We start from the raw sequence: 15,627 nt of genomic DNA on the forward strand, positions 1-15,627 counted from the left end.
AGTGCCGCCAGATTCTGATTTTATATGTAAACCATAGAGAACCGGACACAAGAGTGAATATTATTGGTTATTGTCTTGTCACAACACAGCCAATAGGCGGATGGGAGATATTAAGGATTACTAACAATTTTAGGGGATCCAGTAAGAAAATTGAGAGTTTGCAGTTGTGCTCCTGCGCAGAACCATAGAGGAACATAAGCCAAGAATTGCTTTAAATTAGTAGTTTTACAATATCTGCTTCGGACACATTTGAAAATATGACATTAGGTTACTAAATATAGAACAGTTCAAATATCTTTAATGCCATTGTCTTCAAAATTGTTGTAAGCCCAGTTCTACGACTTCTACTGGAGGGATTACAGTGATGTTGGGACATTGATTTCTTATTTGGTGAAAATGCCTTGTTATTGCCCAATTTTGGGGGATAAAATGGAAGACCCTATCAGATAATGGATTTCCAGTTATCTGTTGATCCCAATTAACTACTCTTAAACAAACCAATCACTTCTCTTACCAAACATGTGGACAGACTCATTACTCACATACACAGAAATTCAAAATAATAGTTGAACCGAGCGCACTAAAAGAATGCAGCTCCTATCCCTCCTGACATATAATGCCCAAAAATATGTCAACGAAACAGACTACATAAAACACAAAGATGGATGGATAAATAAGCGCTTCCTTTGCACATAATAGAATCAATAAATATAATAGGAAGGTTAGACTTATCTAGTCCTTATAGCACTAGTTCTTTCCAAGATTTCACATTTAATAGAAATTGTTTCATTATCTTTGTTTACTTTATTCACCTACTTGATGATTTCTATAAATAATAAGATTACATTTTTTTTTTGTATTATTGTCTTTTTATTTTTTGGTGAAAAATAAGCTTTAATGTTAAAGTAGTTTTCAATCTTTCTGCTTGCAGGTTGGATATCTCTGTTGACCTATATCAATTCAGTTTACCATGTTCCCTCAATTCCATATTCACCACAGTAGAAAATGAAAGACACTTCTATTACTTTCTGTTTTACTTTGTTGAATGATATTGCAGTTCTCTGTAGGCTACAATGTTTTCCAATTGTAAAACAGCAAAATTGTTATAAAGAAATGTACAATTAGAAAATTAGCAAATTTGACCCATTATTTCATAGGAAGGTTATAGTAATTGTTCCACGTGAATATTTGGCAGCAATGGCCTAGGACTGTGACTGATTTATGATGGTTTATGCCCATTGTGGTCAGTAAGAAAACAAGGAAGCATTTTACCCTTTCCATGATTTTGTGGCTTGGTTGTAATTTTTTGACTGTTATTTCCAAAACCATTACAGTAATTACATTACTACTAGGAGCATTTTGTGTGTATACCTCTTTATTTTGCTGTCATGTAATAGTGTAATTTTTATTATTTATATATAGTGATATATTTTAAAAAATCCTGAAAAATATTAATCCACACATTGACAGTATTACACAATGTCTACGCAGTATTACACAAAAACTTATAGTACCCATAATCATACCTATAATAATCATTGACATTTACATTTACTTGTTTTGGTAATCTCTTGAAACTATTTCTATGTTTAATAAATCATTGATTGTACACAAGCCACTTAATTCTAGTTCAGCTTTATCTTTGATGTCTGAACTGTGAGAACAGCTTTGGGCTCTAAAAACCTTATGGTCTGTAGTAGGTGCCTAGCTCAAATTTTTCTCACTATAAATTTGTAAAGGTACCCTTATACACCAGAACATTACAGATTAAATAGGAGTGTGTGAACTGTAATGGAGCCAGAAGTGATCCATACAATCACCCTTAGGAGAACAGCATCATCTTGTCCAATTTGGCCATACACATTTGTGGTTAAATGAATATTTCTGATACTCAGCCTCCTGACATACACACCTTCACACACATGACTTATAGCTATACACATACAGAACAGTTAATTTACTAACAATACATTTAGGTGCAACATGTAACCAATCAGCAATAAGCTTGTATCTGTCTTGTGAAAGTGAGACAAGAAGATCAAGTATATAGTTGGTTGCAAGGTCTACAACAGTATGCAGTGTTAGTAAATCAGACAGACACATACACAAGAAGATACACTTATTCATACATATACACACACAGATATACACATACTTGACTTCTGTTCACACCCTTCTAACTGAACAATGCTTCCTCTGTTTCCTCTATGAGGTGCCCTAATGGGTGCAGACACAAGATCTTCCCCCTCTAATCCCCTCTTTTATAGCTGCCTTACCCCATCCTCATCTACACGTTTAAATCATCCTTCCACTGTCACTCTACTAAGCCACAGATAGTGGCTGAGTCATTCTTGTTCATCTTTATTTAGTATGGGTATTTTTAACATAAATATGTTAGGTACATTACTTATTTTATATTATTAATATTCAATGACATATAGGAAGTGCACAGCACATTATATGTGATTGTAATATATTCATGTGTCCATCAGCAATGTTTCCTTGAAAATTGTATTTAAATGTTGATAACTATGGGTGGGATCATATAGATTCCACGCAACATTAGCTCCAACACAACTGCCCCCGCAGGACTTGTAACTAGCTAATAATATGGCAATCCTAATACATGTTCATATACTGTAGTTGTTTGATGCTCAACCATGTGGAGACAGCAATGTGGTATTAGGTGACTGCATCCTACATTTTCAAAGCTTCTTTTTGGAAATGTACTAAAACATGTATTGAATCTGATTTCCACTAATCCTATTACTAGAGGTGCAATAGGCAACACTGTCATGGGATACACCGAATTATCCATGGGAGTCATGTTTAAAACTAAAGCTGCCTGTGTCTAGGCATCATGGTGCATCAGCAGAACATGTAACTCCTTTCCTTCATAAACACATGCAGACATGACCATTTGCCTCTTTCCTGTTTGCTCTGCCAGTGACTGAGTGTGCAGCCTTCTTCTCCCTGCAGCCTACTGGGATTGTAAAGGTATCCTATGGCTTGTATTCTGCATTGGTTTCAGCAGGGGAGCAGGTTAAAACATAGGCTAAAGGTTTCTTTTCATTTATTGGTGGTTAAAACCTCACTGCATCTTACACACAAACCAATTTAGTGTATTTCCCATGCTGTAAAGTTCTGAAAATGGCCATGTACCTAATATGGTTATATGCTTTCTCCCTCTGTCCCAATCTATTTACCAACATATTCCAAGATGTATGGCGTGACGGTCTTACTAATATAAATAAAGGTTATTGCTAGGAGTAGCAACATGACCATTATTGAAGAGTTGCGTGGACATATACAGTAAAAGCACAAGGCTGACTTTATAAAGGTCATGGTTATCCAAAGAATTGTAATAATATACAGTAGGGAGTGCATTTTTCCTTTTACTGAACTTATTACTTCAGAGCTCGCCTACTATAAGTAATGACACTCATTGTTTATGTTTATTAATATTTACACTATTGTTTACAGATGATATATATATTAGCATTTCCTGTGTATTATGCTAAATATTTCATACAATATATATATATATACCTTGTCTTTGTTTTTGTTTTGTGTTCTGTTAATAATTCAGCCTCATGACATTATAAACTATTCATCTACAAGTACATACGTTTATGATTAATTTAAACCAACCAGACAGCAAAGGAATGAATGACATCTATTGATTATCTTACAGACTGGACTAGACTATTAGACTGTGGGACCTGTTCACCAAAAAGTAAGCTCTGCTTTCCACTTAATATATGCATTGAATAACAGTCTAGTACATGTGTAACTTATTCACCACTAAAATACATATTGTGTGTCTTGATTGTATCATTTTAACCCACCATCCCATTGCTTGAATTCATGTTTGCAATACTAGTATGTGTTTGAAGGAACAGTAATTGAGAATAAAATATGTAGATTATATGGAAACATGCACTTGATTTTTCCAGATGTGTTTTCTCTTTTTGGAAAAACTAGGCTTATTTCAATGTCTCCCAATTTCCCTTTTTATAGCAGGTTTTAACACTGATTTACGATTAGTAATTAAGTCTCTTTATTGACTACGATATTCAACAATCACACCCTCCAGTACAGAAATACTGAAAACAGCAATTGCTTCCCAAGTCAGTGCAGAGTTATGTATGATTTGAAGACCATAAAATATGTCTGGAAACTAAAATGGTGATGTTACATAAAAGCTGCATATTGTGTACTATTACTGCCCCTTTTATTTATGTTTGCCAACTTTCAGCCAGTAATTCCACAAAACTCTGCAGCTTTCCATGGCGGTAGAGTATGCTAAGGGCTTTACAGAGAAATGGCCATGTGAGTCTAATATGGAAACTGTCCTTAATCTTGGGACAATCCATTCATTCTAAACATACAGGTAGAGCACAATTAATTTAGATAAATGGCGCAATTAAGGACCAGTCACTGTGTATGCTGAACATGCCTTCCCCTTGTTACCGTGCTGTACTGCCATAGTAACAGCATAACATGGACTTTGTTAGTGTGGCATGAATCAGCAACTTCATCCTTCCAGGTTGCGCTATAGTTCTATTGTTTCTATAGTTGCTCTTTAGTTATAGTATATAATATAATAATATCTAAAGCACCTAAAAGACATTTAGTAGTTTTAAAAACTGATATATTGTTTAATCAACTTCAGTGTCATATCATTTGATACTACTGTCTAAATAAAATTGGAAGTGTTTTACCTACTGTTAAAATTTCTAAACCAGTATTAAAACTTTTTAAAAAGTTTCAGTTATTCTAATTTTGTAATTTACAGAACAAAATACAATTAGGACCCAAAACACAAACTGTAACACTAACCTTAGACAAGTGCTGTCCAATTGCTGCAGAGATGTTATATTATTAATTGATGATCATCTTGGCAACTTTTTTTAGTTTTTTTCAAGGGCAGAATTACACACAGGGGTTTATGATAAGAATTAGGTGCCTGATTCATCAAGGAATGCATAGTGAATGCAATATGCGTGTCTTTTTTAATCTTCCGGAAATTGCATGCATTTACGCTGTATTCAAGTACAAGCAGATATGGACAGACAAAACATACTGCAGGATATGCACAATGCATATGTGCAATATAAAGTCCAATAAGAACTTACATATCAAATAAATATATTGAATACATTAACACCTGTTAATAATATATTAATTTATAAAAATGCATTGAAAAAATGGCCAACGCTTGAATCGGGTGCCGTTGCATGTACGCAACCTCGGCACGCCCTTATTGTGCCTTGACTGCATGCATATGTCCCTTCACTCCTCTGTTCCGTCCTTGAAATCATAGACTGTAGTTAGTGTCCTTTACGTTCAAAGATGAATTGCATGCATTTACCTTAACTGGTATATAATCAGTTTCTGAGCATGTGCAGATTAGTTTTGCGCAAAATACGGCACGCAACAGGACTGACATTCCTTAGTGAATCAGACCCTAGTCTTTAACTCTACCTGTAAAGTTCAAGATATATAATAGGGGGCACCGATACTGGGATTCATTTGTTAAAGAGCAATATTATGCAGTTAAGTTTTTTTTCTTTTTACACCCTTACACATGGTAGCAGAATTAAACACTATTGCTGCTAATATGTGTAGAACTATAGCAATGTTTAAATTATGAAGTTGAAATGGTTCGCACCATGATCTCGTATAAAAGAAAAGGAAAATCGCTTTCTTACCATTGTGGCTGTGGCTGCAAGTCACTAGGAAGTTAAATTGAAATACCCATAATGTCCTCCGCTCCACTGCATCAATGTCCTAAGCAATTTAATTCAGGATTCCTGGGAGAGTTGGCAGATATGAACTAAACATCCTTTAGTTTCCAGACTGCAAGACATTGTTGCTTGGATTTTATTAGATTTCACTGCAATTTGAATTTGGATTTGGATTTACAACTAACATGTCCTTGCCGTTTTGCGTTTCTAATAATCAATCATTTTAATTTGTGTCTTTGTCTTCACTGTTCAGCAACAGGCATGTAAAAGTGTTGACAAAGGTGCTTAATGCTACTTCTGCCTTAACAACGTGTTGCAATATTGCTTATGGTTCAATTCAACACTGTCTACCTTTTATTAAGGGTGTAGGATGGTGATGTGACACCATGGAGAAATTAATCTTTATAAAGGATCACATTACCTTCCTGACTCACATTATTGCAATCTCACCTTATAAACAAGCTTACACTCCATAGCAATAGATTGTTTTATGCACGTGTACTAATGACAGAGACTAAAACGCTTAATCTATACTCACACCTGCCAGTAGTCCCGATATTTCCTGGACCGTCCAGGTTTGCAGCCATTAAATGACTTGTATCCTGCCAGAAAAGTGGTGTGGTGTTGTCCACAATGGCATGTAATAGGTGGATCAGAATGTTATGAGACATGCAAACTAAGAACCAATGCTGCATTACTTATCATGCACTTTTCTACTGATACAGTATGTACAGTGTCATATTATGTAAATAGTCATATTAAAATGAAGGGACATATTTTTTGCAGTTTTTTTTTACTATTAATAAAAGGGGTTGTACATCCTCCTGTGGTACCTTCATCTTTACTTGAACCATGAAGACATTTTTCACAAGGCAGGAGCTGCATTTTGTGGAGATTGTAAACAAGAACATGGGACCAGACAATATGGCTGTGGCTCTTGCTACGTTCTGGCAGATGGAATAAGCAAGAATGGATGGACTTTTGCTCTGTAAACTGCAAATGCTGCCTTTTCATAAACAGCTAGACGACTGACTTTTTTACACAAGGGGACATTGTTTTGGGTTGCCTTGAAGGCAATTTGGTATTTTTAATACAAATTTTAAAACAAAACCCAAACTATTTCCTCAAATTCCTTACAGTGCATGAACTCACAGAGGTCTGTGTTACACATGGACTCTGGAATAGAACATATCTCATGTTGGCATAAGTCCAGGAACTAACAGTCTTTATAGAAAAGAAAAGGTAACACTAAAACACTGAATTTGACGTCAGAAAAGAACTTACAGGTCCATCTAGTCTGCCTTTTTTTGGGGTGTTTTATGTATTTATTAGTTTGTTTTTGAGTGGGTTTATTATTGTATGTTAATATTGTATGTTACTAAGTTTTAACAATATCAATATGGTATAAATATGGTACAATAGTTCTTAGCTCATCATAGTAATGTTCATATGAATTATTTATAACATTTTGGGAGGCAATTTGCTTTTTACTCGTATTTAGCGAGTATATATAGTATGAGACTATTATATGATATTATTATTATTATTTATTTATATGGCGCCACAAAATATCCACAGCACCGTACAGAAATCAAACAGCAGACCATAAAGTGTATAACAGCACAGAACAATAAATGACTAATATCAAGATTCCAAATGCTAAAAGAATAGCTAGTACCAGTGTAGCTGGAGCCGAAGTAATAGGTATAGAGACAGGAGAGAGCTTACATCCTAAATGGAGAGCAAACAGACAACAGGCACAAGTGGGAAATCAGTGGAGGGGATCAAGGGCAAGAGGAGCGCAAGAGATGTTTAAGCAAGTGATAGGTAGGCTTTTAAGAACAGGTGAGTTTTCTGTGCCCGTTTGAAGGTGCCCAGATTAGAAGAGAATCGAATAGAATAAGGGAGGTGGTTCCAGTGGAGGGTAGCAGCCCGGGAGAAACCTTGGATTCAGGAGTGGGATGTGGTGATCAGAGTGGAGGACAAGCAATGGTGATTAGCCGATCGCAGGGGACAACTGGGACTGTGAATGGAGAGAAGTTTGGAGATGTATGGGGCGGTGGAATGAGAGAGGGCTTTGTAGGTGAGGGTGAGGAGTTTGAAGAGGATTCTGTAAGGGGAAAGGGAGCAAGTGTAAAGCTAAGCAGAGAGGGAAGGCAGAAGATTGAAAGAGAGGATTCAAAGGAAGTTAAGGATAGGAGCTGTAAAGAATGAAGAGGGGTGAGGTTAGAGTGGGAGAGGCTAGAGAGGAGAAAGTTACAGTTGTCAAGAAGGGAAATTATATCTCCATGGATAATTGTTTTGACGGCATCCTGGGATAGGAAGAATCGGATGCGAGCGATGTTACATAGATGGAAGCAACAATATTGGGCAAGAGATTGAATGTGGGGGGGAAAGGAGAGGGAGGAGTTGAGGGTGACACCCAGGCAGTGGAGTTGGGGAACAGATGAGATGGTGTTATTGCTATCAGTGATAGAGAGGTCAAGGTGGGATGAAGATCTAGAAGGAGGGAAGGCAATGAGTTTGGTTTTGTATTTATCTTGCAAATGTTAATTTGCAAATTTTGCTTTTATCCTGCAAATGTTATCAAACAATCACATCACTATCTTAACTTTGGGGTGTAAGATTGAGGGAGTCATGTGAAGTTGGATGCAAATTGTGCTTTGACATATAATATTTTTTCTTACTTCTGCGCACAAAACACTAGTTCTAAAACTAGTGCTTTCTGTGAATGCTCAGAAATAAGAAAATACACTTTGTTCCTGTATCCACAGAGTGGATAGACTGTTTTAGGTGTGTGTGGTGATATGTAGAATAATGATGTAAGAGGAAATATATTATACAAGATAAATCTCAAGATAGGTTGATAAGATTTATTTACAAACTGCAAAACATGCATCCCTGGGCGGCTTCATCATTTACAGAAGTGCGCCTATTTGTCCACCGAGCAAATTTCAAAGGGGAAGTGTTACCTTTATGAATCTGAGGATCCCCCTCTGAGTTAAAACATACTTACTGACTCTCCCGATTTGAGGGTCTGTCCTCTGATAATTATCAGAACTTTTGCCTTGATTCAGTAACAGTTGCGAGAAATGTCCCCTGAGTGAAGCCCCTCCAATGCATACCAGTGAGAGACATGCACAGCATTAAAAGGGTGTTATAAGGATAGGGAAAGAGTTTCCAAAGAGCTGGAAACACCAGATGTGACGTGGTATACCTAAGTGAGGCTTGGTCATTCCCCCTTTTCATACACTATGCCCAACTCCCAATTCACACATGTTGCGAGGTATGGTTAAAATATTACTTTAAAGTACTATCTTTAGGAGCGCCCCTTCATTAAATTCAAGTTGTACAGTTTTCTCTTAACATGCTGCTCGGTTTAGCATAGTTTACTTGTTAAATTAATTATGAGAGTGAAGGGATATTGACACTGCTTTAATACGTGCAAATAAAAGGTATAAATGGCATTCATTTGAAAGTATTAAATGAGGTCAAATTTTGCTACCTCAGATGCCCTTTTTGCGATGGAGAAAAATGTTCTGTGTCCTCATGAAAAACAGTGAATGTTCCATTAAGTACACCTTCTCCATCCTTTTTCTCTTTAAATTCATCTTGTCCTGCAAAACCAAGTCTCATTTTTCATGTGGGTCTAAGGAGGGAATTCAAATAGCTGCAAGGTGTCTTCATTTTCTACCATCTACTTCTACAAGTAGGATGTACATTATGTGTCATACAGTGGTACATTAGACTCCCAAATCTTGCAACATAAGTTTGAGAGGAACCTCAAATCACTATTCTGTGCTGTTTTGGAACTCTTCTCCATCCACTAGCTATCAGTCTGTGGCTTTCTGCTCGTCTGCTTTCCCTTCCACATGTTATGACTGTCCCCCCTACACATTCAACCCTTTGCTGAATAAGATGAGTGAACAAGCTCACTCATGTCATGAAACGATCTGTGCTGTTGGGATCTTTCTGATTATCTGGCTACAGGTTGTTCTGTCCCTGCCCAGTTGAAAACTGAGAACCAAAGGACAAGCAAAACATGGAATTAAATAAAGTAATGTCATTAAATGCACCTTAAAAAGTAAAAACAAAAATAACAATACATTGAACATATGTATACAAAAAATAAAATTAATTTTTTTTTATTTCTTAATGTTTGAACCATTCACATAAGTTTTCTGATTTGATTTACTGAAAATCGGAGTTACGTTCCAAAATCGTTAGTCATGGTTTTCTCATCTCCCAATCCAACTAATGCTAGATACTTCAATGAAATTGTGTTCTTTTTGCAACAAAATGTGTCCGGTATGCTGTTCACACTATACAAGTCTAGAGCAGTATCATTCAAGTAGCAACAAAAAAATGACTTTATATACACAATAGTACTGTACTGGTTGATGTGGTCAGATGTGGTTTAATATCTTTATATGGTGCATTGCCCTGCCTTACTGTCTATACTAGATTTACATGTACCCACAATACACTTTGTTCTATTTTAAGTCTGTTTAACTCTTGTAAAAATGTAGAGTACATACTATACATTCCTCGTAATGATCAATAGTGTGCTAAGTCCTCTTAAAGTGAGTTTACCATTCAGAGGGCAGCAGATACAATCATCTACTTAAATGCATATAATAGAGGTCTTGAATTCAAAATCAATTAGAGCATATTCATTTACAAAGTCCTAAGGTAGCACAAACTCTAAATATGGCTCCTCCAGCTATTTTTTTTAGAAACATCTTTAATGCCATTATATAGCAATGTGCATCTGGTATGGAAAATATATGCATGGAAGATGTTTTGAGGATCAGTATAGCAGGCCATGTTGCTGGAATAAATTAGCATTATTTTAGAAATAAAAGAAAGATTGATGTTGATATATGTTTAGTAGAACAACAGAATACAATCATTTCAGTCATTTCAGTACTGATGATAATATTCTCTAGAATATGCACAGTGCTGGAGCTGCATAATAAGATACTAAATAATGCAGAGAAGCCATTTGGACACAAAAAAGAAGAATACTTTAGGATAAATTATACTTTTCTTGATTTCTTTCATCTTTAGGGTAGATAAATGATCTTTGCTTCTGTTCTTAATAAAAAAAATTCTGTGTGCATATTAGTATTATTATTATTATTATTATTATTATTATTTATCCATTTGTTCTGTAAAATGATGCTGTGTTATGGATTAGAGATTGTTGCAATGGATTGTGTACCATGACTCAATATTAAGTGGAGAATATGATCTATATCTAATTAATTCAGCTGTTCAGCTATAAATAGGGAATAGCTTTGTATATTTAAAGTTATTGGAAGAAAACATTATGACCCATCCAATACTATTCATTGCAATTAACTGTACTCCACATATTTCCTTCTTACTGATTAAGGATCATATTTGATTACTCAATGATATACATTTTTATTTATAAAGCCTGTTAATGTTAGTACCTTGCAGTGAGTTGTAGCGGTGCTGCAAAAAAGTTTTACTGGAATGTTAGATCAAAATGAAATCTGATAGATTGCAGTGTTCAAGCAGAGAATTACTGAAGTGTACTGACAGAGGTATTTCAAAGTTCCTGTAGCAGGAACAAGTGATAATAAAGACAAAAGCTGTAGACACCTTGTCTAGGACACTATACCCTCTCCTTCTATAAACTTTCCTAATGAACAGCTAAAATAAGGAAAGTCCAAGTTAAAACGCCCACTGAGTCTACAAAACAAGATCAACTCACATGACAGGTAACAATACAATTTAAAAGTAAATATTTTATTGCTTATATTTGGTACAACTATATAGTGCATTGTGTAAATATATGCTACCCTACGATCTACTGTGCTTCTACATAATGCTTTGCGAAAATCCTTTTGGAGTTAAGACAATCTGCAAGAACTCTGAGCCAGAGCTAATGAAGACCTATACTCCAAACATTGTAGTTATATGTGCTGTAATAATTAATTTACGAGAAGGGTGTTTCTTAGCAACAATTAATTAATTAAACATAGAAATAGGAAAAGAGGTGAAGGAGAAGAAGGCGACCATTTTGTATCAGGTTGAGTGGGGGAAGGGGGGGTCATGTTGGAGGACCTGTGTATATTCATTTCAGTGTCTGTGTAGATTCACTTATATGTATATGCAGAAGAAAATTGGAATGTTTAAAAAATGATGTTTGCATAAGTTTTTTGCTCTCCTTCATGCTTCAAAAAAAAGACATCAGCGGGATGTAGCGAGAGTGTTACTGCTGCCTCTGTATATATTTTCTTCCTATCGCTGTTAAAAATACAGCTGTTTCCCCTCCGCTATCCTCTTTAAGTTGCCAGATAGTCACCTGAAATATATGAAATATTCATTTTAAATGCAAATGTTAGTTATTACCAGCTTCCTCAAAGATATTGCCACATTAACAATTTTAATCATCAGCATTTATACTAAACTGTTCTCAAAATTTCAGCTGCATAACAAACTGAACAAGACATAAAAAGACAAAAATATAGTCTATCTTAATTCCATTATTACATGTTGTGAAACACTTAACAATCTTAAAATTGAAGAATTACTACCAGCTGTTTAAGTGAAGTAACATTCAATGTATGTAGCAACAGATATAAAATTACATCTAATCATCTGAGAACCTCACTTTGTTGGGTTTCAAATACATTGTTTCCCTAATTCCCTTTGTGAGTTGAAGAATACAGGTACAGTAGTATTTTGGTAAATGAAATATGATTTTTTTTAGCTTTGTATCTGTCTTTTATATATGCAATACCTTAGATTATAATGTAAATAAATAAACAACATACGTGTTATTGATATTACTAGGGTACTCTATAGAATTAGGAACATTTGTCAAAATGTTGACGTGTTTCATGTAATGCCGGTAGCACTATGACACAAGTGGTCAGCGTTGCTGCCTCACAGCACTGGGGTCATGAGTTTGATTCCAATCAGGGCCCGATCTGTGTAGCTTTTATATGTTCTCCCTGTGTTTGCGTATGTGTCTTCCAGGTTCTCTGTTTTTTTCTCACAGTGCTGGTAGGATAATTGGCTTCTGACAAAATTGACCCATGTCTGTGTGTGTGGTAGGGAATTTCGATTGTAAGCTCCAATGTAGCAGGGACTGATGTGAATGAATGCATATTCTCTGTATACAGCACTGCATAATATGATTGTTGCTATATAAATAATACTATAATAAATAAATAAAACATTAGCAACTCTTTAGTAGGGTGGGGTACGCGTTCTCGGTGCAGAATATTCTGACACCGAGAAGTCCTCCAACTAAAAGACTAATCTGTAAAAAAATGATAGAAAGAAAAGCAGACTTACCTGTATACCGAAGTTGCATATGTCGGATTTGCGCAGGATGCTGACCACAAGTGAGTCTGACTACTGAGGTGTCCGTCAAGAGATTTGAATGTCAGTGCGACTTCTATTCCTTGTAATTTAAAGCGGCAATGTCAAACCCCGAAGGTTAAGTGTTGAAACACTTAACCAAACATTGCCGCTTTAGATTAAAAAGAATAGAAGTCGCACTGACGTTCAAATCTTTTGACGGACACCTCAGTAGTCAGACTCACTTGCGGTCAGCATCCTGCGCCAATCAGACATCTGCAACTTCCGATGACTTCTTGGTGTCGTTATGGTGATAATCGTAAAAACGTTTACCACCGCTTTAGTACACATGTCACTTATACACAAGAGAAACAGCCACTTTATAGGCTGAGACAATATTAATGAACATGAAGCCTATCCATTTTCTAGGAACTAGTGACATTAAGATTCATTGCAACCAGTGGAAAAAACATGTTTGCATCGTGTTCATTTATTCTTCTTTTTGTGCATAGTAGTATTTTTATTAGCTCTTGCCACAGCTTACTGGCATTCAATCATACCACTTGGATGTCTGCCTATTAGTATTCCTACATGTTTTTCCACCCTTGATATTTACATTTGTATCTCATTGAATGTGGAAGTATCATAATTGTCACAACATCCTAAATGCAAGACCTTGTATTTATCTGTGATGAACTTAGCTTGTTATTTCGCAGCTCAGTTTGGTATTTTGACCACATATAATTTCCAGTCAATTAATATGTTGGTCTGTGTAAAGTAATTTACATCATTTAAACCAAAAATAAATGAGACAGCACCATTAGATACCTGCAAGTTAATTTATTGAGTACAAAGTAAAACTTGGCACAAAATGTGGCTGTATAACACCTTTAAGAGGTAAGCAGGATTACCATTACCTGTGCAATGCCCCTTGAGACGTGATTGAGTGACATGGCATGCTCCAGTAGAGGTCAAGATGGAAAGTCCTAGAGTTATAAGACATAATGAGAGGTTTGAGCAAGTGGGGTCAAAGCAAGATGCTGCAATCACAGGTCTACCTGTATTACTAGTGGTGAGGACCTAGTGGTGAGGACTGGGTGCTCATTCAGAGAAACACTCATGAAGCTTCTGTGACTCCTTGAGCAAGCAGAGAGAGAAAGGTGATACCATAAACATGTAAGCCCACCAATATAACCTCAGCTGTGAGGAAGAAATAAGTTAGAGTCACAGTCCCGAGTGTTTGCTTTTCATCTAAATGTGAGTTCAAGAGAAGAGAAAGTTGGGAAGCTTTAAATAAGTGTCTAGCGAGCTAATTTATTTTATCCAATCAAGATAGTCTTGTGCCCATTATTTTCATCACTGGTATCTGTAGCACATTACATCTGTTGCATCTGCATTATGGGCCTGATTCATTAATAAAAGTAAAGCAAATAAAGAGTATGTTTTCTCCTAGACAAAACTATGTTGCAATGCAAGGGGTGCATATAAATTTATTATTTTGCACATAAGTTAAATACTGGCTGTTTTTTCATATAGCACACAAATAATTGATGGTTTTATTTGTACACTGTAATTTTCAGTTGATCTAGAACACGCCCTACCTCAACTATAAATCTGCTATCACATTTTAAATTTACCTCCCCCTCCAATGCAACATGGTTTTGCCAAGATGCAGAGTTACGCTTTTTTTTATTTACTTTCCTTAATGAATCATGCCCTATAGCTACAATATTGTTCATAGACATCTATTTGCTGAGCTAATCCACAGGACCATGACGTTGGAAGAGACTGAGCAGCAGCAGAATAACTTTATCAAGGGTACTACAATTTAGGAGTAAGGATAACGCATTATCACCAAACACCTAGTCAAAAAAGGGTTATACATTCCAGAGTACAAGAAATCCACATTAATCAGTCTGTCATGTTTCAAAAAGTCTCCTTTCTGTCACTCTGATTGCTTACAGATCTAGTAAAGCCAGGATTTCTGCAAGGATGTTACTCAATTATATAATGGATAGGCAATTATCAAAACCATTGCATTTATATACTTCTTCACATGGTTAATTTTTACTTAGTTTTAAAAGATATACTGAACTCAAAACCTCAAATGTCCTTTTTCTCATAAAATATTTTTTTACTATTTTATTTAATTTATAGATCTACATTCTCCATACACTTTGAAACATTAGCCAATTACCCCTCAAAAGATGGCTATTTATAAATGGGTCTTCTCATTCTTAGAAGCTACAGAAGTTAAAATAGGCTCAAAAAATTTATTTATTTTGATCATTTGTAAACTAAACTTCTACAGTTGATGAGATAATTTCACCTATTTTTGTCTCTAGTAGAATAATAGGAGCCTTACCCAAAGGTTTAAAAAATCATGCATTTATTACCTTTTTTAACACTAGTAAAAGCATGTACAATATATAAATATATCCTCGGCCACTTGGATGCACTTGTGACACATCGGAAATTTTTGGACTCTGCTTGTCATATTATGATCACTGCTACAAGTGCAAGTGTTGGTTGGTGT

The 15,627-nt window shown here is 35.6% G+C and overlaps 1 protein-coding gene across 2 annotated transcripts in view; it reads left to right on the plus strand.

Moving 5' to 3' along the window:
* TENM1 (teneurin transmembrane protein 1) overlaps nucleotides 1-15,627 on the plus strand; it is a 476,767-nt gene that overhangs the window by 157,069 nt on the left and 304,071 nt on the right. The window contains exon 4 of one of the 2 annotated variants that reach the window (XM_075184364.1): nucleotides 3,695-3,736. The exons of the other annotated variant lie outside the window; for it this stretch is intronic. Within the exon in view, the coding sequence (XP_075040465.1) occupies nucleotides 3,695-3,736 (42 nt within the window). The remainder of the gene's footprint in view (nucleotides 1-3,694; nucleotides 3,737-15,627) is intronic. 2 annotated transcript variants of the gene reach the window in all.

This window comes from Mixophyes fleayi, chromosome 9 (genome assembly GCF_038048845.1).
Source record: "Mixophyes fleayi isolate aMixFle1 chromosome 9, aMixFle1.hap1, whole genome shotgun sequence".
In the NCBI taxonomy this organism is placed as follows: domain Eukaryota; kingdom Metazoa; phylum Chordata; class Amphibia; order Anura; family Limnodynastidae; genus Mixophyes; species Mixophyes fleayi.